The following is a 24,700-nucleotide window of genomic DNA, read 5'->3' on the forward strand; positions in this document are numbered from 1 at the left end:
ATATACAGATATGAATATTGATGTTAAATCACATGGTGATGTGAACTAGATTATTGACTCTAGTGCAAGTGGGAGACTGAAGGAAATATGCCCTAGAGGCAATAATAAAGTTATTATTTATTTCCTTATTTCATGATAAATGTTTATTATTCATGCTAGAATTGTATTAACCGGAAACATAATACATGTGTGAATACATAGACAAACATAGTGTCACTAGTATGCCTCTACTTGACTAGCTCGTTAATCAAAGATGGTTAAAGTTTCCTAACCATAGACATGAGTTGTCATTTGATTAACGGGATCACATCATTAGGAGAATGATGTGATTGACTTGACCCATTCCGTTAGCTTAGCACTTGATCGTTTAGTATGTTGCTATTGTTTTCTTCATGATTTATACATGTTCCTATGACTATGAGATTATGCAACTCCCGTTTACCAGAGGAACACTTTGTGTGCTACCAAACATCACAACGTAACTGGGTGATTATAAAGGAGCTCTATAGGTGTCTCCGAAGGTACATGTTGGGTTGGCGTATTTCGAGATTAGGATTTGTCACTCCGATTGTCGGGGAGGTATCTCTGGGCCCTCTCAGTAATGCACATCACTATAAGCCTTGCAAGCAATGTGACTAATGAGTTAGTTGCGGGATGATGCATTACGTAACGAGTAAAGAGACTTGCCGGTAACAAGATTGAACTAGGTATTGAGATACCGACGATCGAATCTCGGGCAAGTAACATACCGATGGCAAAGGGAACAACGTATGTTGTTATGCAGTTTGACCGATAAAGATCTTCGTAGAATATGTAGGAGCCAATATGAGCATCCAGGTTCCGCTATTGGTTATTGACCAGAAACGTGTCTCGGTCATGTCTACATAGTTCTCGAACCCGTAGGGTCCGCACGCTTAAGGTTTCGATGACAGTTATATTATGAGTTTATGAGTTTTGATGTACCGAAGGAGTTCGGAGTCCCGGATGAGATCGGGGACATGACGAGGAGTCTCTAAATGGTAGAGACGTAAAGATCGATATATTGGATGACTATATTCGGACTTCGGAAAGGTTCCGAGTGATTCGGGTATTTTCGGGGGTACTAGGGAGTTACAGGAATACGAAGAAGAAGCAATGGGCCTCATGGGCCAAATGGTGGAAGAGAGGAGGCAGGGCGCGCGGCCCCCCTAGCCCAAACCGAATTGGACTAGGGGGCCGGCCCCCCTTTCCTCTTTTTCCTCCATCTCCTTCCTTCTCCTTCTCCTTCCCTTCCTTCCCCTCTCCTAGTTGGACTAGGAAAGGAGGGAGTCCTACTCCAGGTGGGAGTAGGACTCCTCCCTGGCGCGCCCTCCCTTGGCCGGCCGCCCCCTCCCCCTTGCTCCTTTATATACGGGGGCAGGGGGCACCCCATGACACACAAGTTGATCTTCGTGATCGTTCCTTAGCCGTGTGTGGTGCCTCCCTCCACCATATTCCACCTCAGTCATATCGTTGCGGTGCTTAGGCGAAGCCCTGCATCGATAGAACATCATCATCATCACCACGCCATCGTGCTGACGGAACTCATCCCCGACACCCTACTGGATCGGAGTCCGGGGATCGTCATCGAGCTGAACGTGTGCTGAACTCGAAGGTGTCGTACGTTCGATGCTTGGATCGGTCGGATCGTGAAGACGTACGACTACGTCAACCGCGTTGTCATAACGCTTCCGCTTACAGTCTACGAGGGTACGTGGACAACACTCTCCCCTCTTGTTTCTATGCATCACCATGATCTTGCGTGTGCGTAGGAAATTTTTGAAATTACTACGTTCCCCGACAACTATTGGGGAACACAATAATTTCAAAATTTTCCTACGGTCACACGAGATCTATCTACGTGATGCATAGCAATGAGAGGGGAGAGTGTGTTCACGTACCCTCGTAGACTGAAAGCGAAAGCGTTTCAATAATGCGGTTGATGTAGTCGAACTTCTTCGCGATCCAACCGATCAAGTACCGAACGTATGACACCTCCGTGTTCAGCACACACCCAGCTCGATGACGTCCCTCGTGCTCTTGATCCAGTTGAGGGCAAGGGTGAGTTCCGTCAGCATGACGATGTGGTGACGGTGATGATGATGCTACCGGCGCAGGGCTTCGCCTAAGCACTACGATGGTATGATCGAGGTGTGTAACTGTGGAGGGGGCACCACACACGGTTGTGAGAGAAACTTGCATGTCCTAGGGTGCCCCCTTGCCCCATATGTAAAGGAGCAAGGGGAGGCCGGCCGGCCCTCCTAGGGCGCGCCCCACAAGGGGAGTCCTACTAGGACTACTAGTCCTAGTAGGATTCCACCAAGAGGGAGAGAGGGGGAAGGAAGGAGAAGGAGAGGGAGAAGGAAAGGGGGGCGCCGCCCTCCCTTCCCTAGTCCAATTCGGACCCAAGGGGGAGGGGGCGCGGCCTGCCCTGGCCTCCCCTCTCTCTCTCCACCAAGGCCCATGTGGCCCATTAGTTCCCCCGGGGGGTTCCGGTAACCCTCCGGCACTCCGGTTTTACCCTAAACGTTTCTGGAACACTTCTGGTGTCCAAATATAGCCGTACAATATATCAATATTTATGTCTCGAATATTTCGAGACTCCTCTTCATGTCAGTGATCTCATCCGGGACTCCGAACAAACTTTGGTCATCAAAAACACATAACTCATAATACATATCGTCATCGAACGTTAAGCATGTGGACCCTACGGGTTCGAGAACTATGTAGACATGACCGAGACACATCTCCGGTCAATAACCAATAGCGGAACCTGGATGCTCATATTAGCTCCTACATATTGTATGAAGATCTTTATCGGTCAAACCACATAACAACATATGTTGTTCCCTTTGTCATCGGTATGTTACTTGCCCAAGATTCGATCGTCGGTATCATCATACCTAGTTCAATATCGTTACCGGCAATTATCTTTACTCGTTTAGTAATGCTTCATCCTGCAACTAACTCATTAATCACATTGCTTGAAAGGCTTATAGTGATGAGCATTACTGAGAGGGCCCAAAGATACCTCTCCGATGCACGGAGTGACAAATCCTAATCTCGATCTATGCCAACCCAACAAACACCTTCGGAGACACATGTAGAGCATCATTATAATCACCCGGTTACGTTGTGACGTTTGATAGAACACAAGGTGTTCCTTCGGTATTCGGGAGTTGCATAATCTCATAGTCTGAGGAACATGTATAAGTCATGAAGAAAGCAGTAGCAATGAAACTCTAATGATCATAATGCTAAGCTAACGGATGGGTCTTGTCCATCACATCATTCTACTAATGACGTGATCCCGTTCATCAAATGACATCACATGTCTATGGTCAGGAAACATAACCATCTTTGATTAACAAGCTAGTCAAATAGAGGCATACTAGGGACACTATGTTTTGTCTATGTACTCACACAGGTACTAAGTTTCCGGTTAATAAAATTCTAGCATGAATAATAAACATTTATCATGATATAAGGAAATACAACAACTTTATGATTGCCTCTAGGGCATATTTCCTTCATATACCTTGTTCAATCTCGTTACCGGCAAGTCTCTTTACTCGTTCTGTAACACATGATCCCGTGGCTAACTCATTAGTCACATTGAGCTCATTATGATGATGCATTACCGAGTGGGCCCAGAGATACCTATCCGTCATATGGAGTGACAAAACCCAGTCTCGATTCGTGCCAACCCAACAGACACTTTTGGAGATACCTGTAGTGCACCTTTATAGCCACCCAGTTACGTTGTGATGTTTGATACACCCAAAGCATTCCTATGGTATCTGGGAGTTACACAATCTCATGGTCTAAGGAAATGATACTTGACATTAGAAAAGCTCTAGCAAACGAACTACGCGATCTTGTGTTATGCTTAGGATTGGGTCTTGTCCATCACATCATTCTCCTAATGATGTGATCCCGTTATCAACGACATCCAATGTCCATGGTCAGGAAACCACAAGCATCTATTCATCAACGAGCTAGTCAACTAGAGGCTCACTAGGGACATGTTGTAGTCTATGCATTCACACATGTATTACGGTTTTCGGTTAATCAATTATAGCATGAACAATAGACAATTATCATGAACAAGGAAATATAATAATAACTATTTTATTACTGCCTCTAGGGCATATTTCCAACACAAGTAGGATTTGGTCCTACTTGGGGCGCCTCTTGGCCTCTCCCCTCCCCCTCCCACCTATATATATGTGGGGGGGACGCCCCTAGCACACACCAGACAATTGCCTAGCCGTGTGCGGCGCCCCTCTCTACCGTTTACTCCCTCGGTCATATTTTCATAGTGCTTAGGCAAAGCCCTGCAGTGATTACTTCACCATCAGCGTCACCACGCCATCGTGCAGACAGAACTCATCTACCACCTAGGTGTCTTGCTGGATCAAGAAGGCGAGGGACATCATCATCGAGCTGAACGTGTGCAGAACTCAGGGGTGACGTACATTCGGTACTCAATCAGTGGATCGCGAAGAAAGTTCAAGTACATCAACCACGTTGTGAAACGCTTTCGCTTACGGTCTACGAGGGTACGTAGACACACTCTCCCCCTCGGTGCTATGCATCTCCATGGATAGATCATTGCATGTGCGCAGATTTTTTTTTTGTTTTCCAACAGAAAATCATTTGATTTGTGAAAACTTAATAATCTAATCTCTTCATTCATGACTCTTATTCTTTGCACCGACCAACCACAGACTAAACTTTTTTGTTGTCATTTTTCTCTCTTCACATGTACCGGGTGGAAAAAGGTAATGATAGGAACCCCCTTTGCCTCCCCGAGGACCTTGTGATGGCTAAGATTGATATTTTTTAAGTTTGCACTAAATTCTGTGTTTTTACCTAATATATATTAGCACTTTTGCATTGTGTATGGAGGCGCTCCTCCAGTGGTTTCGGTCGGCATTAACACAATTCGAGTCGACGGTGGAGGAGTCTCCTTTGAGCCATTTAGGACCTCCGTATTTTGGCCCCAAATGCCTCCTTTGAGCCATTCTCGGACCTCCCATGCTTCACCGTAACCCAACACCTTCTTCCCACCGCACGATCATGTCACCTCTTCTGGTGCACGACCTCAAGCTGTTCAATGACTTTCTCAGAGGTAAATTTTCCCAACCTTTTCATGTAGATTTAGTTTAGCGGCCCATAGACTTCTGGAGATGACATAGGATTCACATTACGTGTAGATGGATCCAAGGCGGAGCTAATATTGTTTGATGATTTGTCGTCGGGTTCGAGCTCCCAGTCAGTGAGTGAAAACATGGACACCGAAGAAGATGAGGTAATATTGATGGTTGCTGAATGAATAACATTAGCCAGAACAGAGAGGAAACGTCCAGGATCGCAGGTTGGTCGTGCGACATTTTGCCAGAGCAGAATCCAAGGTCACGACCATGTCATGTGCGGTTGTGTCGTGTCCTACCTTCTTACCATACGTGTTTCGACAATGCTTCTACATGAACAAATGATTATTCCGTCGAATTGCCCATGACATGGAAGCCGTGAACCTTTCTTCCAACGATGAAGAAATGTTACCCATTTCCTGAGTTTCCCCCCTTTTAGGAAGGTGATTGTGACACTTCATATGATTACATATGGTTGTCTTTCATATTCATGGGATGACAATCTTCGAATGCTCATCAGCCCTAACATTGAAAATAAATTTTCACAAATCTACTCTTATCCCCGTTAACATTGAGCATCAGCGTGCCAGCGGATTGGCTAGTGTTTTTGGTTGTTTTGTTGGATCCCTACCATTCACCTACCTTGGCCTCCCCATGGAGACGACGAGGCCCAGTGTTTTGGATCTTATGCCGATGGTGCACACCGTTGAGAGGAAAACTTCCACTACACTCTCTCTAATGTCGTCAGGAGCAAAACTAACCTTGGTAAATTCGATAGTGACATCGATGCTGATCTATGCCATGTGCACAATCAAGCTGCATCCGAAGGTGGTTGAACATTTGGATAAACTTCGCCGTTACTGTCTCTGGGCGAAGAATTCCGATGATGGGATCAAAAACACTTCCCTTGCTGCCTGGGAGCTCGTTTGCCGTCCGAAACGGTGTGGTGGCCTTGGTGTTATTGACATCAAGACACAGAATGTAGCCCTGCTTCTAAAACACCTGTTCAAGTTTTATAATCATGCCGATGTGCCCTGGGTGGAGCTGGTTTGGAACACGTACTATTCTAACAAAGTCCCTCACGCTGTTGACACTGTGGGATCTTTCTGGTGGAAAGATGTAATGCAGCTCAATGGGACTTTTCGTAGCATCACCAAGATCGTACCAGGGGATGGAGCTAGTGCATTGTTTTGGAAGGATGTCTGGCTGGGAGGCGACGGTGGTGAGACAATCATGGAGATGTACTCACGGGCCTTTTCCTACTGCCTAAATGAGGATGACTCTATTACTAAAGTCCTCACTGCCACTGACCCGGCCTCGATCTTCAGTCTGCCCCTCTCAATCCAGGCTAGGGAGGAAGTCAGACAAATTCAGCTTGCTCCGAGGCATGTGGGTGTGGACGTCGGCACCCGAGACACCTGGGACTGCACGCTCGGGCGTTACTCTTCGAAGAAGTTATATCAACATTGTTTCAAGGAGATCGTGGCTGATGAGGCCTTCGGCTGGCTCTGGAAAGCCAAGAGCCCCATTAAATTTAAAATGTTTGGGTGGTTGCTTCTAGTTGATCGTCTGAACACCAGAAATATGCTTAAACGCAGGCATTTCACGGTCGCGGGAAACAATTATGCCTGCTTGTTATGTCAAAACCCCCCGAAGAAACCGTTGAACACTTGTTCTTCTTATGTCCCTTTAGTCAATGGTGCTGGAGCAAAGTTGGGGTGTCCTGGCCAGTCGATGGCAATAGACTGAACCTGCTACGCGGGGGGAGAGAAGCCTGGAGACAGCCCCTCTTCATGGACATCTTCCTCATGGCAGCTTGGAGCCTATGGATGGAGCGAAACAATCAACACTTCAGAGGGGTGCAACACTCCTTCGGGGCTTGGCTTGCAAGATTCAAGTACCTCCTTGAGTTGCTGGTTCACAACTGCAAGCAGGAAATTCGCCCTTTCCTTTCCACCTACATTGTAAATTTGGGTCACTAGTGCTGTTGGGTACATAGTAGTTCGTGCGGCTGGGGGGCGCACTAATACCCCCCCCCCCCCGTTGTAACAACTATGTAACCGTCTTTTTGTGAGTAATACAAAAGTCTGTGGGAGCCTCTCCCACTGTCGTTCACCATCAAAAAAAATACAATCTTCGAATGGTCGAAGATACACTCATAAAGTGCATTGGAATGTTTGCTAAAACTATTTTGAGTGTTTATGGAGAGCAGTATCAGTGAGCATCCAATGCCTATGACACAATTAGGCTTCTAGCGATTCATAAAGCAAAAGGCCATTTTGTAATGCTAGGGAGTGTTGAATGTATGCACTAGAAGTGGTAGAACTACCCTGCAGCTTGCTATGACCAATTCACTGGACTAAGGTCCAATAATAATTTTGGAAGTTGTTATGTCCAAAGATTTGTGGATCTCAAATTGCTACTTTGGGTCCCGTGAATCTCACAATGGCATCAATGACCTGATGAGATCTTATCTGTTTGCAAGACTAGCTGGTGGTACTTCTCCACCTTGCAACTTCAGGGTGAATGGCTATCATTATGACCAAGGCTACTATCTAGCCGATGGCATTATCCATCGTGGTCCACATTTTTAAAGATATTTTCAATCCCGGGAGCAGGAAACATAAGCATTTTGTTAAGGTGCAAGAAGCTCAAAGGAGAGACATTGAGAGGGCACTGGAGTGTTGCAAGCAAGGTTTTTCGATTGTTTGATGGCCTCATTTCTAGAATAAGGATGTTTTGACAAATATCATGACATGTTGTGTGATCCTACACAATATGATTATACAGGATGAGAGAGATGTGCCAAGCCCCCATTGATTATGAAGATATTGGCATAATCACCTCACAGGCACACAAGATGCATTCAAGCATCTTTTTATGTGTACCAGAAGATTGAAGACTGGGCCTCCCATCATCAGCTGAAGGAGAATCTCCGTAAGCATCATTGGCAGCTAGCTGAAAGATACTAATGTTTAATTTCATTTTAATTTTACTTGAACAATTTATTTGATTGGATTATTTGTTGCATTTGGATTATTTATTAATTTGAATTATTTGTCATGTGCATATTAATGATTTTTTCAATAATTATGGCATTATTGAATTGTTTGATCTAAATGCTGACAAGTTTGTGTTTTCATTTTTCTTAGTCCATTACAAGAATGTATGATGTATTTTGGTTCTATTATAGATATGGTTCATGTGAATGTAGCAGAAGCCACTCTTGGTGCAAAAAGAATTGTTCTGTTATTGTTAAAAAAGGGTTTTGTGTTGGAAACCTCGATTTTTTTTGATTTTTGCTCCTTATAATGAATAAAAAACATGATTGTTTTTAGGAAAATGTAAAAAAAAAAGTACGGTCCTGGCCAGTGGCTCAGTGCTGCACTGGCAAGTGGTAGACAATGTTGGGCCGTGCGTAGCTCGGTCTCTTTGATACGGAGCAACCAAGCCAGCTTCCCCACAGGCCCATGGATGCAGTAGCTCGCCTCGTCCCCTCTTCGCCCTAACTCGCCGCGTCACCTGCTCCGTCCGCTCCCGCCGCCCCCATGCTCCCCCTAATACGCCGCCTCCCCGCCGCTCCTTCCCGCCTAGCCGTCCTCGCACTCCGCCGACCACACCGTCGAGCTGCGGCGACGACGACAACGACACCTGCGGTATCCTCCTCCCGTCTCGCGGGCTCGCCGCCTGCAGAGAGTCCAGCGGCGGATCAGGGGAGTGAGTTGGAGCCCTGCCCCGAACCCCTCGACCGGGACTGGGACTCGACGCTGTCCCGGGCGGACCTCACAGAGGTTGCCGGGATCCTCCGGCGGTTGCGCGACGAGCAGATCAATCTGGGCCTGGGCACCTTCAATCTGCTGCTGAAGCGAGCCTGCGAAGCAGACGACTTCCTTCTCTTCGCCAAGGTATTCAGACACTTGCTGCTCTCCAAAGCTGCTCCCGACTTGACTTCCTACATGTGTGTCGCCAGGGCCATTGGGGGTTTAGATGACTCTGAACTGTTACTCAAGTTTGTGAGAGAGGTATTGGAGATCACAAATGGCAGAGACCCCACGGTGGTGAATCGCATTGTTTTCGCCGCGGGTAGATACGGGCACCTCGATAAAAGTTTGATCGTGTTTGAGGAGCTGAAGAAAGATAAGAGATGCTTGGATGTTGTCACCTTCAACACTGTCTTGGACATGCTAGGAAAGGTTGGTCGGGTGGACGAAATGCTCCGGGAGGTGAAGCTGATGAAGGAACTTAGCATTTGTCCTGACATTGTGACTTATAATACGGTGATAAACTGCCTGCGTAGGCTTGGAAGATTGGGTCTGTGCAAAAGCTTTGCAAGAGAGATGTTTGAGAGAGGCATCAGTCCTGATTTGAGAACATATACCGCGCTAATTGATTGTTTTGGAAGGGCAGGGCATATTGCTGATGCCCTTGAAGCGTTTGAACAGATGAAGAAGTCGCACCAACCTTCGATTTATGTCTATCGGGCACTGATCAGTGACATGAAAAAGGCTGGGCGGTTTGAGCTAGCAGAAAAGCTCACCGAAGAGATGGATTCAAGTGCGTCTGATTTGTTAGGCCCTGAAGATTTCAGGCAGAGGTCCAAGGGAAGAAGGGTCAGGAACAGCAGCAGGTAAAAAACAGAAAAGTTATCTTCCAGGTCTGTATGATTCCTTCACATGCGATGCAACAGCTGCTGGTACCAAGTTCCAGACTTCCAATGGATACTGGTCCTGCTGGTTGACATCTTCAGAAGATGTATCCTAGGAAAGAAACAGAGAACTACAAAGTTCAGATGACAGCAGCTTGATGATTACAAAGACACCGCAGTGATCCTAGAGCTACAGTCCTGAATGGCATGTCATGACCGCAGGCCGTTGCTGATGCACTTCTCAAGAGATTCAGGAACCGGAGTCAGTAGCAACTGCGGCAATTCCTAGTTAAGAAATATGTGCCGCACCGCTCGATTGTCGCTTGGAAAGTGCCTGTTGCTGGAAAGATCGCTGTTTTGCTCTGAGCTTGTGGGCGTAAAGTTTCGGCATTTTCCGTCACTCTTCAGTGCACCGAAGAATAGTGAAGTCTTGGCATCTGGTTCATTTTGTAGGCTATGCTTGTAAATCATTAGGCATAATAGCAAACAAACTTACATTTTACACGAGTAAGTTGATTCTATCCAAAATTTCTGGGATAATATCATCTTAGCATTCGTGGGATGGTGCACACTCGTGTGTCTGGCAATATGCCCTGACCCCAGAACATGTTGGTGTGATGCAATGTCGTTCCATGTAATGCCCAGTTTGTTATAGATTCTGTCTTAGGGTTGCTGGATCGATGCTGTTTACTGTATGCTATCCTAGCGACTAGTAATTTTCGAGGAACTAATCAAGTGAATGCAGACGGAGGCCGTAATAAATCAAATAACAGTGCTTGTTAACGTGTGGATACGAGATAGTGCGGGGCAGAGAAGAAATCCGGACATTTTGATGGAAAAAGTTTCTGAAACTTACTGTCCTGGAACTTTGCATAGTTCACCGCTGCCTCCGGCGTCCATCATCACATCACTTGCAGAGTATCCATCTCAGGATGAATATCGAGCGCCGTACGTGGTGTGGAAGGTGACCGATACACGTAGGAGTAGTGTGGTCTGCCACGAACCGTTCGGCAATGGAGGAATCTGCTTGCTCCTACACTGCGTCGCCGGAGTGGAATGATTTTTCTCAGGCCTCCTACAGCCAGCCAGTGCGGGGGACTCGTGCCAAGGTCGACACGAAAAGGGAGCTTAACTTCACTCCACCCAGCGTAGCCAACGTCCCCACCGGAAGAAGCGGCCGTAAATTACAGATTTTCAGTTGCAAGCCCCAGCACATTCGTTCAAACTCGCGGCGGCTCCATGCGGCCACTCCCGGCGTTCACCATCTCCCGCCTCGCCGCCGTCCGCGCGGACCCCTGCGGCGTCCCACTCCCCGTCTTCAACTCCCTCCTCTCCAGCCTCGCCACCTCCGACCCCTCCCACGCGCACCTCCCGCTCCACCTCTTCCGCCGCCTGCTCCTCCTCCCCGCCCACCGCCCGGACGCCTTCACGCTCTCCTCCCTCGCCTCCTCCTTCCTCCCCCTCCACCCATCCCACGCCGCCGCCTCCCTCCACGCCTTCTCCCTCCGGCTCGGCCTCCTGCACGCCGACCCCGTCCTCACCAACTCCATCCTGCTCCTCTACCTCCGCTCGCCCCACCGCACCCCCACCACCGGCACGGCGCTCCGCCTGTTCGACGAAATGCCCGCCCGCACCGCCTCCACCTACAACACGCTCATCTCCCACGCCCCCGCGGGCACCGACGTACGGTCCTTGGGCGCGCCGCATGGTCGCGGACGGGCTCAGCCCCGACAGGTTCACCGTCTCGGCGCTCCTGTCCGCGTGCGCGTCCGAGCGCCAGGGCAGGGAGCTGCATTGCTTCGCCGTCAAGCGCGGGATGTGCGGCGACGGCGATTTCCATGTCAGCAGCGGGTTTGTCTCCATGTACTGCAGGGTCTCCCGGCCAGGCCTTGCGCGCCGGGTCTTCGACAGGATGTGTCAGAGGAATGTCGTCTCGTGGACCGCCATGGTGGGAGGGTATGCGGAGAATGGCATGTTTGAGGATGCGGTGAAGGCTTTCCGGGCGATGTGGGCGGTTGATGGTATTCTGCCGAATAGGGTCGCATTGATCAGTGTGCTGTCGGCTGTCGAGGGCCTCATGGGCTTAGCAGAGGGCAAGCAAGTGCATGGTTTCGCTGTCAGGATGGGGCTCTATGGGGAGTTGTCTCTCAACAATGCTTTGATTGATATGTATGCAAAGGCCGGAGCCTTGCGTTATGCAAGGCGTGTTTTCGATGATGCTACTTGGCGCAAAGATGTCATCTCATGGGGTTCAATGGTACTGGGTTATGGCCTTCATGGTATGGGTACAGAAGCAGTTGCCTTGTTTGATCATATGCATGCTTCTGGGGTTAAGCCAGACAGCATAGTTGGTCTGGGTGTGCTCTCTGCGTGCTGCAGGGCAGGATTGGTGTTGAAGGGACTTGAGATATACAACTCCCTTGTTAAGGATCACAAAGTCCATCCAACCGAGGAGATGTCTGCTTGCGTAGTTGATCTACTGGGGCGTTCCGGGTTGATCGACCATGCCTTGGACTTCATAAAGTCAATGAGTGTAGAGCCAGGTCCTAGTGTATGGGGAGCACTTCTGGATGCCTCTGTTATTCACAGTAACAAAGAAACTCAAGATTTAGCTTGCAGGTCTCTTCTTAGATTGGAAGAAGAGAGCCCATCAAATCTTGTCTCGGTATCTAACCTACATGCCTCTTCTGGTAGGTGGAATATTGTTGAACAAGTGAGGGCAAAGATTAAACAGGGAACGTTGAAGAAAACACCTGGTCGCAGTTGGGTAAATGCAGCAACATAGTGACCATCAGTATTCTTCTAGGAATGAATTGTTCATGGCCCATTCAGCGGTTCAAAGCTCTACCAGTGCACATAAACTGGTTATGCTCTGGAATCATTGGCACTGTACAGGACCACATCAACATAAATTGTATCATTGGCAGTTAAAAGACCAGAGCTGCTGTACTTACTCTATGCTCATACATGTATGTTCAGGCGGTGGTTATTAGAGCAAACGAAGTGCCTCTGCAACAACGGTGCGGTTGTCTGCAATGTTCACTCTTCCCATGTACTCTTACACCAGGTAAATATAACTTCTTATAGGTTCACTGTATGATCTAAAATTATTTGATTGCTTCAGAAATTGGTGCTTCCTTATTTTTCACCAGAATTTGGTGAATTTTTTATTATGTCATCACATGAAGTGATTGAGTTCATTTTTCTAGGATAGTAACTGAGTTGCTAGATGAATGATGTGTTGACAGCAGAATCAAGGATGATCCAAAAGAACATTCTAAGCATAAGAATTTCTAAGAACCTAAACTTCCCAAGAGCACTAGACCAAGAGCCACTGACCAGAAAAGATCCAGAAATTTTTGGAGAACATATAGCTTTAGAAAGGGAAGATTCAAGAATGCTCAAATGGTGTGTATAACCATCGACTGAAATGAGCTTGCATTAGTACTCACTTTCTATGCAGCTGGGGCCGAAGCGAAAATCCTCTTTGACTTGAGTTTGGAGGTCTTTGTTTGTCCACAGAACATGTAATTTCTCAGTTTCTCTTGCACATTTGTTCATTTCGACTATAAAATGGATGACAACACAAGACATTACTCTCTACGAACTCATCTTGGGACCGGCTATGCAATTGTAAGTTTTACCTTAAAACATCATAGCCGGAGTTTGAATTTTGAGGAGTAGATTTATAGTGGTGGAACTCTTAGTGGAGTCGAACTCACTGAGAACAGTCTGCCAATGACGAGTGTTTTGGTATCGCCAGGGCATAAACCTTTTCAGAATCCCTCATTTGACAGTGAAACAGTATAACTATTGACGTTCAGACTGGCTGCAGAGAATAAAAGGACAACTGTCGTGGTAATCTCATGTGAGATGCCAGGGGGTGGCTTATCATGGATGGGGCCAGAAGGACGTCGTCGGGTCCTGGAGGTGGGAGTGAGCATGGGCTCGATCGGACATGAGACGTACCCAGGTTCAAGGCTCTCCGGAGAGACGAAATTCTTACTCCTGCTCTGCGGGGTCTCCGCATGATGACTATGATCAAAGTGAGTACAAGGGTGCTCCTATGGCTGTGTTGCTAGAGGAGGAAGTAGGGCAAGGCTAGCTCTCTTCTCCCTAGCTATGGTGTGTGGGTAAACTGAGGTTGGAGCCCTTTGCATGGGTGAGGCATGGGGGATTTTATAGGCCAACCCCCAGGGATACAATGGTAATACGACCGGGTGTAGGACCCGGCCGTCAGCGTCTACGGTCGTTGGCTTCTCCGTCGGCTGCTGGGGCCCGCCTCTGGAGGGCCCTGCCAGCTGCCGAGGATCCGGCTGACAGGTGGGGCCCGCCGCCTGCGGGCCTCGTTGACGGCTCTTCATTGTAGCGCCGCCCGTGCTAACGGAGGCTCTGTCGGGGGCCGCATGGCTACAGTGCCGCGCCGGGCGGGTCAGCAGCCGCCTGGCGGCGCTTACTGTAGCCATGCTTGGCTGGGATTTGGGGGGGAGCATATGGCACTGTTGCCATGCGCAGCTTATCGCTTGGTCGGGCTCAGACTCCAAGGGAGGGGACGTGTCGCCTGCTAGAGGCCGGCCCATACCCAAGCCGCCTTCTAGGAGCGCGCCGTCTTCTGGAGGCCGGCCGCATGGCACCAGCCGGCTCTGGAAGCCGACCGCGAGACCAGTCGGCCTTAGGGGCTCAGCTTACCTCAATGTCTTGAAATCTCTTTGAGTGTGGATGAGGCTACCCGGGGTCTATCCCCCCGACAGTAGTTCTCGGCTCTACGGATGGCAACCAGAGTGCCTCAGCAGTTTCCCCTTCAAGGGATCCTTTGCCTTTGCTCCGTCCGGCTGGGAGAGACCGGGCGCCAGGAGCCGGTCACAGCTGTGGCCGCCTGTTGGAATTCAAATCGGTGTGGCGGGCGCTGGGGAGGCGCCGCCCGCCGCTTGAGCGCCACGCGGCGCCAGCAGGCCAGGCCGGCCTGCCAGCCCACGCGCGCGACGGGACGTCGCCACAGGACTGGGCCCACCACTACAGGTTCTCGGCACGCGCGCGGATCTGTTGCGGCCGAGGTGGGCGGTTGCCCTTCCGTGGCGGCTTTATTGCGCCTTTACGGCGTGAGAATCGTGAGGTATTGCGGGGATTGGGCGCAGTTAATCCCGCCCCTCCCCCACGTCGCCTCGGCTCTGCCGCACCCGCCTATAAGTAGGGGAGGAGGAGGGGCGGCAGAACGCACGTGCGCCTCCTCCATCTTCATCTTCCTCCTCTCCTCCTTTGTTGCTGCTGCTCCTTCGTCGCCGTTGCTGCTGCTGCTGCTCGCCACCGCAACGCCGCCGCGACACCATCTTCCCCGTGCTTCTCCGAGCCGCCACCAAGCCATGGAGAAGAGCGGTTGGGATGGCTCGAATGTGCACGAAGGGCACATCGAGTTCCTCCGCGCGACGCGGAGGCTTCCCCACGCCGACGTCTTGGAGGCGCGCCTTCCCGCCGAGCGGGAGATCTCGCCGGCACCGCGGCCCGGCGAGTTCTCGTCTTCCGCACCCACTTCCTCTGGGGTTTCGCGCTGCCCGTGAGTAACTTCCTCCGCTCCTTCCTCGTTTTCTATGATCTGCAGCCGTACCACCTCACCCCCAACACGGTGGTGCTGTTGTTCGCCTTCGTGACCTTTTGCGAGGGTTACCTTGGCGTCTTGCCCTTGCTTAAGCTGTGGGGCAGTTTTTTCTACCTCAAACTGGGCACATCGGCTAAGGAGGAGCCGGCTCAGTGCAGGGCTTGCGTTGCCGTGCGGCGCTCAGGAGGAGGGACCCGCTTCCCGGCCATCGCTCTGCTGGAGTCGGCGAAACTCTGGCAAAAATCCTATTTCTACGTCCGGAATCTCCACCCGACGAAGGACTACATTAACCTGCCGGCCGTCGAGATCAGGTCGCCTGCTGGGTTGCGGGACAACTGGAGCCAGCAGCCGCCCAAGTGCCTGCCGCATGCTATCACCAACGTCCTCGTCCGGCTCCAGGAGATGACGGACCGGGAGGGGCTCAAGCCGGCCGACTTGTTGGCCGCCTTTGTCCAGCGCCGGGTTTCGCCTCTCCAACTCCGACCGCATATGATCAGCGAGATGAGCGGTCGCCGGGATCCATGTCGGATGTCCACCAAGGAACTGCCGACTGTCGAGGTGGTCCGGCACATGAACTACTTCTCCGGCAGCAAGCTCGATGAGGAAGAATGGCACATCGACAAGGAGCCATACAGCCCTGCCAACCCGCCACTGTCGGTAAGTGTCTGGTCCGCCTTCTTCGCCCATGCCATACTTTACATCCGACTTGACCACCCGGCCTCATGGCAGCGCTTCCCGGGCCAAGGTGTGCCGGCTCCGGACCAGCAGTGGATGCCAGACCATGAAGAGAGCGGCGCGGGCGACCCTGAGCTGGGGGCGGCCGGCTTGGATGACGGGGGCGAGGACGACGCCACCGGAGGAGGCGGCGCGGGAGGAGGCGGCGACGTCTGGTCCTGCCGGGATGACGACGAGGACAACAAGGGCAGCGCGGCTTGGAGGAGTCGCGAGGACATGAGTCGGCCCTTCGACGCCGTCTGCCGCACCCGGCACGCACAAGCGCCGGCTTGAGGGGAAGTTCGGCAGCCGACCGACAAAGAAGACCAAGCAAGCGGCCAGGACCAAGCGATGCGAGGTCGTGAAGGTGGCCGCCATTTGGAGGGCCCCTAAGCCGTTGTCGTACGTGTCTGGGTGAGTGTGCTTGCTGCACCTGCTTCGTACCTTTCTTCTTTCTCTTGGGTTTTTTTCTCATTCTTGTTCCCCTGCTGAGCAGAGCAGCCATCGCCACCATGCGGGCTCCGTCTGCCTCACTGATCGGTTCAGCAGGCGGCTCCGAGGAGGCCTGACGCGTGGATCCGGTCGCCGCCCTTCAGGAGGCGACATCGAGGAACGCTCGGGAGGTGCGCGAGGAGCGGGAGGCCATGGAGAAGGCGTAGGCCGACGCCCAAGAGGCCGAGGCGGCGCAGGCGGAGGCCCAGGCCACGGGGAGGGCGCATGAGGAGGCAGCGAACAGGGCGCGGGCGGAGGCCAGCGCCAAGGCCACGACAGATCCGGCTGGTGGTGGGGTCCTGGAGACCACCAACCTCGAGCAGACGGAGGTGCAGGAGGGGGAGCACCGGGCGCCGCCTGGGACAGTCGGCGCCGGAGCAGGTGGTCGTTGACGCCACCATCCCAAAGGCGGAGGAGGTCCAGCACACGCCGGGTGCTGGAGGGCGAGGAGGCGGCGAGCCCAACTAGCCGGAGGCGCTGCAGACCGTCGCTGGGCAGCCGGCAAGCTAGGCCCTGGTGGTGCACGCTTCCTCGCACCTGCGCCCGACGCGGACGACTTCAGAGCCGATGCTGGTGGAAACCGCGGCCTCGAGCTCGCAGGGGGCCAACGCCGGGGCCATGAGTGCTCCTCCTCCAGGCTAGATGGCGGGGGCCGGATCGGCCGCCCTGAACCTGGCGGTGCAGGACATGCTGGACAAGTTCTTCGTCCACAACGTCACCCTCCATAGGGCGAGGGAGGAGCTGCTGGTGATGTGGACGTCCGTCCAGGTATGTTTGTCTTGCTTTGTTTTTCTCTTGTATCTTCCATGGGGCACGCAAGCGCACCCACTGGGTGTAGCCCCTGAGTTCCAGTCTGGCTGCTGAGCAGACTTGTTGGAACTTAAAGGCGCTCTTCTGATCGTTGAAACGCTACTCTTTGTTGCAGGACTGCCTCTCCGATGATGACTTCTCTGTCCACCTGCGCCCTGGCGGCGAGTTCCTGGTGCACTTGGCGAACCCTAGGGTTCGCGCCCGCGTGGCGGAGCGCCCTGTCCGTGCTCATCGCTTTCGGCTTCTCTCCCAGCCCTGGGGCCGCTCCGCGGGCACCGAGCTGCTCTCCCTTCGCCTCCGCGTCGACATTGAGATCTCCGGGACACACGTGTGTGGCATGAACTCGTGGCAAGTCTAAACATTTTTATGGCAAGTTTAGTAACGTGGTGATGGCAAGTTTAGTTGTCAAGCATGACAACCTTTTTTTGTATGAGAAGTTTTATTTTTATTTTCTGGTTTGCTTTTTCTTTTCGAATGGCAATTTTTGTTGTAAAAAAGTCTAAGCCAGTGTGTTTTGTGTCACATGTGAAACTTATCATTTGAATTGTTTTTCTGGGACATTAAACACTTTTTGCTAATTCTATAAATTTAAATGGATATGTCACTTCAATACTGGAGTATGTTTTTTCTATTCATGTGTTTTGAGAATCCTACGTATTTTTGGTAGAGAAAATGGAGGCTGCCATTGCCGCTAGCTCTGAGCCTCCAGGGCTCTAACCTTAACCCCAAATCTAAGAGCATCTCCAGCCGCGTCGCCAGAACGGTTTTTCTGGGCGATTTTTTTGCGCCGGCACCGAAAAACGGCCCAGTCGCGTCTCAGGAGTCCGTTTTTTGTCGGCTTGGGCCGAAATCAGCATCGGCGGACCCAGGCCAAACCTGACGCGCCGGGGGGCGCCTGGGGCCAGTGTTTTGGCGCGAAACAGTCGCGGGCCCGCCGAGTCAGCGAGACGGCCGCTTCGTCGACCTCATCGCCTCGGTTCCCGCGGGAATCAATGTGAAGGCTGTCGCGCTGCCGTGCCGGTCAACCTCCATTGACGCCTCACGGGCGACGCAGTAAAGACGCCGCCGACGCGCATCCCGCCCGCTCCCGCCACGCGTCCTCCCGCATGTCGCCACCCCGCCTCGTCTATAAAAGGCGGCCACTCCCCCGTCGGTGAGCGTCACAACTTCCCCCTCTCACTCTCGCAAAAGCCTTCTTCCCGCCGGCTAGCTCCCCACCACTCCTCTTCCCGCCGACGAGCAAAAGCATGGCCGAGAGATACCCAGGCGACGGCGCAGCGGCGAACGGCTTCGGCCGCCGACACCTCCAGGAGCCGGAGGCACGTCTTCTGTACGAGGTCGAGTACCCGGCGCCCCCTGACATGCGCGTGTCGGGGGCGTGGAGACTGAGCGCTGGCGGCGTACCGGTGCCGCCGGTCCCCGAAGGGGCGGCACGTGGGGCGGAGATCGCCCGCGTCCGCTCCTCGCTGACGGAGGAGCAGCGGAACGAGCCGAGGTACGCGCCCGACAGCGAAACACTGTGGACGCTGTACTTCGAGCACCGCCGCGAGGAGCAGATCGCCTCCGTCAACGGCATCATCCCCCGTGGCCGCCTCAACTCCGAAGGACGGCGCGAGTGCTGGGGCGTCCCCGGTCGCACACTCGACGCCGTCCTCGACCACATCGAGACCGGCAATGTGCCGCGACTGGAGTACCCGACGCGGCCCTCCTTCTCTCGCCGCCGCGGCAGTTCCTGGATGCCGCGGTGAATGGAGCCGGGGTCGTCCTCGTCGTCGGGCTCCGGCTTGCCGGCCCTCCATCCCGTCAAGCCCGAGCCGGAGGGGACACCGCTCGGGCGTCGCGCTCGCAGCGGCACCCTCGTCATCAACGAGCCCTCGCCCGCGACGACACCGACGAGGTGCTCCCTCCGCCTGGTCCGGCCGAAGCCCGAGCCGGGCTTGCTCCCCGTGAAGCCGGAGCACGCCGGCATGGTGGCCCCCGACGACGAGTCCGCCCTCAAATGGGCGAAGGAGGACTACGTCCGCGAGCTGGTGCGTCGCCAGCGTCGGGCATACCTGGGGACCCAGGCCCGTAGCCGCGCCGAGGCCTGTCGCCGCGCCGAGGAGGGCGGCGTTATCGTCATCGACAGCGACGACGAGGGCGAGGCCGGGCCGTCAAGCGCCCCACCACGTGTCGGCCACCCCGGTGAGGGCTGCAGCAGGGACGCCGCAGGTGAGGCGCGCGACGACGACGACAGCGGCGGCGACAACACCCGCTTCTACAGGCTTCTCGACATGTAGACGACGGCGGGGGCTGCGGCTAGGCTTTTTAGTTTGTTTTTAAGTTATTAGGCAGAGTTTCTGGCATGTTTTTAAGTTCTTGTACAAATTTCGACAAAGTATGACCGAGTTTTTGTAAAAATCGCCGAGTTTGTAAAAAATTGAAATGAACTTCGCCGAACCCGCGGCGACCTTGGGCCTGTGACTGGGAGCGAACCGAACCCGAAAGGCCAATCTGGCCCTGGTTCGCCTGCATCTCTTTTTCGACGCCCGGGGGGCCGAACGGCGGCTGGAGATGCTCTAACTCCTGTCGGCGACCTCCACATCCTTCGCCGCCGTGCCTCCCTCCCCGACCAAGCAGCGGCCAGCGCCTCCGTTCCCCAGCCACGCGCCCGCGAGACTCATCCTCCTCCCCAGCTTAGCCGCGCCCCCATCCCCTACTGGCCTGCTTGATCCCTTGAGATCACTTTTCCCCACCTGAAACCCTCGCCGCCGCCGCCATTAATTTCTCCGCGCAAGCTCCAATTTCAGGAGGCCCAGAATGAGGACGGCGTCGATGTGCACCGCATCTACTGTGCGGGGCACGCACACGTTCAAGATCGCCGGCTTCAGCCTTCACAGGGGCCTCGGCGTCGGCAACTTCATCCCGTCTGCCACCTTCGACATCGGCGGCTACCTCTGGCGCGTACTGTTCTACCCCGATGGGGAGATGGAGATGGAGAATGGGGATCACGCCTCCGTTTTCCTCGACCTTGTTAGCAAGGCCACCGAGGTGAGGGCGTTATTCGAGGTCAGGTTGGTCGACCAGACTAACAAGCTGCCACCTTCGGTGGTGCTCTCCCAGAAGACGCCGTATGTGTTCAACAACACTGAACATAGCAACTCTGTGGGCGACGACTTCTTGCAACCATTGGGGTACCTGCTTGACGACAGCCTTGTGCTTGAGTGCGATGTCACGGTTCTGACGGAATCCAAGGTGACCCTGACTGCGACCACCTTCGACATCCAAGTGCCTCCCTCAGACTTGGGGGAGCATTTCAGGGAATTGCTAGAGAAGGAGGAGGAAGCAGATGTCCTTTTTGATGTTGAAGGGGTGGTTTTTCCCGCGCACAAAATTGTGGTTGCAGGGCGCTCACCGGTCTTCAAAGCGCAGCTCTTTGGACCAATGAGCGACAGGACAAGGCGGCACATAACCATTGAAGATATGCAGCCCGCTGTTTTCAGGGCGTTGCTTCACTTCATCTACACAGATTCGTTGCCTTCGATGGAAAAACTTGATGGAGATGAGGGCAAAGAAATGATTAAGCACTTGCTTGTGGCTGCGGATAGGTATGCGATGGAAAGGATGAAGGTTATGTGTGAGAGCATCCTTTGCAAAAGTCTTGATGTTGAGAATGCCACTGCTACATTGGCTCTAGCTGACCAGCATCACTGCAGCAACCTCAGAGATGCTTGCCTTGAGTTTATCACTTCTCCGGATAGAATGGATGATGTCATGGCAAGCCAAGGGTATACTCACCTCAAAAGATCCTGCCCTTCTATTGTCATAGATGTCTTCGAGGGGGCAAAAAGGTCCCGCAAAATCTAGTATGTTCATCCTTCTTTAGCTTATGAATAGTTGAATAGTTTGTTTAGTTGACGCATAGCCTCGTAAGATGAAGTTGGGCTCTCACTTATTAGTTTCCAGTGATCTTTTGGAGAAGGGTGAGCTTTTGTAAAATTATCTCTGCATGTGATGTAAAATTATCTCTGCATGTGATGGAGGCTCCTCTTGCTATATCTTGTATGTGATGACGATTGACGATTCATCTTATTTATGAATTTGTGGCAGCTTGCTAGCGTTCTTGAAAATGCCCTGATCCTCTGGCTAAACAATTTGGTTACTGTTAAAACTTCCCTTTTATCTGCTTCCTTAATTTCTCAATGCTGTTTGTTTGCCATTCTCATTATTGGAAAGAGCTGGTATGGCCAGGTCCATGGCGAGCTATGAAGAAACATTAGCAAACAGCAACATTATGCTAGCAAGTTATTGAGCAGCATGATAAGTGCAGTATTTTGAGATTGCATTGTTCCAACTATGTTCAATTTTGGATTGGCACACCACATCTTTTACACTATGAGTTATTTTTGGAGGCAGAGGCATTTGGATCCTCTGTAGTCCGTAGAGAAAAAAAAACCATTTTTTTAAACCAACTATACAGTTTAGCTCTAAATACCAATTGATAAAGTATTGACTTCGTAACTACACATTAAAATTTTACTTGGTGATAAGCAAAGCTGAAATGATTAGTTTACTTTCCTTAATTGACCAAGGGATACTGCTATAATAGGGATTGGTAATCATGAATGTCATTGACCACTTTATTGTTACGAGTAAGATGAGCTTTGTGCAAAATACCAACATATGATGGTAAACAAAATTATTCATAGTGTTTTGTGAATCTGAATCCGGGCAGTCAGATCATGGAGACCTAGTGATTTATCTTATGGCATGATGTACAGATCTCTGATAAATTTGTTCCAACTCCAAAGGTTTGCAAGAACTGAAGCAGGCTGTACTGCTTTTAATTTTTTTTGATGTAGCAATGCTCCTCATTCTCCTTCGAAACCTTAACCTCAAAGTCAAGCATTAGATAAAGTGTGATACATAACTACATTATGTTATTAGTTATGTGGTCACTTGTCACATTGCATAAACTTCTCTATTCATCCTACAAGTGGGAATTGGCCTCTTACTTGGGTCAAGCAGGAAAATATTGGAAGATGATGTACTTCACTTTATACCATAGTCATCCTCATGAAGATTTTTCTTTTTATACTGCTGCAACTGTCTGTTCACTCTGAATACAATATTTACTGTTATGAAATTCATTCCATGTGCATTTTCTCTCATAACACTTGGTAATTAGCCAGTTCTACATCAGTCAAAGTGCATCCATTGCCAGTACTACATTTGCAAATAACAATATTATGATAATCGGTAGTAAAACAAAGATAACATACTAGACACATCTCCTTTTATCCATTTTGATGACAAGTATTTCCGGACGGAGGGAGTAGCAGCTAGCATTAAGTTTTGAGTTTAAGTTCCTTTATGCCAGGATAAGATTTTTTCTTTTTCAACATAGTATGGCTTCTTGTTTTTTCTTCCCAATTTATACTTGGCGGTCTGATATCACAAGCGTTTCCCCAGAGAAAGCTTTTGTTTCTGATTGTTCAGTTTTGACAGAATCTGAGCTTCTGGAGCATCCAAAGTGTAGCCTAGACAGTGTAAGTAATAATGCTTATAGCTAACTATCACTTGCGCATACCTGTATTCGTAATGGTAGGATCTTGTTATATTTTGGCAGATCTGCTGGAGAACTAGGTTTTGCAGAATGTTTAATTGACCCCAAGGAGTTAACAATCAGCAATCATCAAAGTTATTTCCGTCGAATGACAACCTCACAAAATCTATTCACGCATGATCCTGTTTGCAGCCTTTTTTTGCTTGTGAGTTGTCATAAGGTGTGTAAGAAAAGTCAGATCAGATTAATGTTGAAAGGGTAATATTATATTTCAACCGATAAAACTGGCAATACAAGATGGTAATGATATTAAATGAAAACAAACGCCCAAGTAATCGGTATGTCCTGATAATTTGCTTTATTCATTTTGCTTCGCAATTTTTATAGATGATCTTCTCATAGATTCTCCAAGTATATCACTTTGATTCCTCAATGTGACACCCTTTAAATCTTGTACGATGTACACTTGTTAGACGATGCTCTTCAGCACGGTCGAAGGTGTATTTTACTGGTATTTTGACTTACATTGGTGCTTTGGTGCATGTATTATGTGTCTTCTAGAACACGGCTGACTCATGACTCTTTTTTTAACGGCAATGATGCCCAGCAGGTTTTTCCACTTGAAGTATCTTCATATTTTACCTCTTTGGATGAACAGGTACCAAAGCAGGTCATCGCTGCCACGAGCCTCTACCCGAGCAACCGTGCCTTCGTACCCTGCTGTATTTTCCCTTGCAGTCTATTCCTGTACGTTGTTTCTTGGATGTGCCTGGCTCTTTTGTGTAACGGAAAGGGTTCAGATTTGCTCTTTTGATTTAATGGTTTCGTTACCAGTAACATTGAGATATTGACTTGCATTACACGGGAGAAGAAACTCTGCAAGGCAGGAGAAGCATCCACGAAACAAACCGGAGAAAAGAAATTATGGCTGTACATGGAGTAGTGTGACATGATTAATCTGTTCAGTCTGCCGTTTTATTCTTGATAAAATGTCTCAAAAGGGGTATTCTGCACTCAGCTCAACCAAAGTAAATAACTCAAGAGCTCTACGACCAGTTTACTTGAGAGAATTTCTACTTCATAGTGAACATTGGCCTAGATATTGATTGACCCTATGCAGGCGTGACCTGATTCTTGGAGATCGGGCGCATCCAAGGCGCAGCACTGACATGATAACCTCAAGAATGTTGCAACCACTGTTTTTTTTTAAGAAAAAGAGAGCGATCGATTTCACAACTTCAGTGAAGAAACTGTCAACATAAACCAGTGACAAAAACAGACTTTGAGCAAGTGCTTGAAGAGTTACCAGTGCCAACCGGGTTTTCATTCTTTTGAGAGGATGCTTACTTTATTATTCATCATCATCAATCAAGTTACAATCATGTTGAGTACATCTTGAAAGGAAAGAAAGCATATATAGCACCTGACCATAAGCAATCAGCGCTTTCACAGCTCGTCTGCGTAGCTCATCTCCACTGTGCAACGAAACAACAACAACAGCAACAACAACAACAAAGCCTTTAGTCCCAAACAAGTTGGGGTAGGCTCACTGTGCAACGAAACAAGTCTAAAAAAAAAATCTAGAAACTGCGAGCTGAGCACCTGGAGTTTATGAAGGGTTGGGAGGGCTTGGTGGCCAGGTTCAACTTGAAACCACAAGAAGCTTGCAGGCGTAACACCACCATCCATTTGAGAACCAAAAGCATCACGAATTGCCACCACCCGGA

The 24,700-nt window shown here is 50.6% G+C and overlaps 3 protein-coding genes and 1 pseudogene across 3 annotated transcripts; all 4 read left to right on the forward strand.

Annotated features, from left to right (window-relative positions):
• Positions 1 to 8,645: 8,645 nt before the first annotated feature.
• On the forward strand, positions 8,646 to 10,496 carry LOC123112011 (pentatricopeptide repeat-containing protein At1g11900). The gene has a single exon (XM_044532911.1). The coding sequence runs from the start codon at positions 8,723 to 8,725 to the stop codon at positions 9,803 to 9,805; it is 1,083 nt and encodes a 360-aa protein (XP_044388846.1). The 5' UTR covers positions 8,646 to 8,722; the 3' UTR covers positions 9,806 to 10,496.
• A 353-nt stretch (positions 10,497 to 10,849) lies between these two features.
• Positions 10,850 to 13,535, forward strand: LOC123112002 (putative pentatricopeptide repeat-containing protein At3g23330; annotated as a pseudogene).
• A 1,053-nt stretch (positions 13,536 to 14,588) lies between these two features.
• Positions 14,589 to 17,899, forward strand: LOC123077745 (uncharacterized). The gene is made up of 3 exons (XM_044500069.1): positions 14,589 to 14,927; positions 15,011 to 17,386; positions 17,544 to 17,899. Exons 1-2 carry the CDS (start codon positions 14,589 to 14,591, stop codon positions 16,418 to 16,420), a joined length of 1,749 nt encoding a protein of 582 aa, XP_044356004.1. The 3' UTR covers positions 16,421 to 17,386; positions 17,544 to 17,899.
• Positions 17,900 to 19,894: 1,995 nt separating this feature from the next.
• Positions 19,895 to 21,463, forward strand: LOC123112018 (BTB/POZ and MATH domain-containing protein 1). Its single transcript, XM_044532920.1, has one exon. The coding sequence runs from the start codon at positions 20,228 to 20,230 to the stop codon at positions 21,272 to 21,274; it is 1,047 nt and encodes a 348-aa protein (XP_044388855.1). The 5' UTR covers positions 19,895 to 20,227; the 3' UTR covers positions 21,275 to 21,463.
• Positions 21,464 to 24,700: the final 3,237 nt, after the last annotated feature.

This window comes from Triticum aestivum, chromosome 1B (assembly GCF_018294505.1).
Source record: "Triticum aestivum cultivar Chinese Spring chromosome 1B, IWGSC CS RefSeq v2.1, whole genome shotgun sequence".
NCBI lineage: Eukaryota > Viridiplantae > Streptophyta > Magnoliopsida > Poales > Poaceae > Triticum > Triticum aestivum.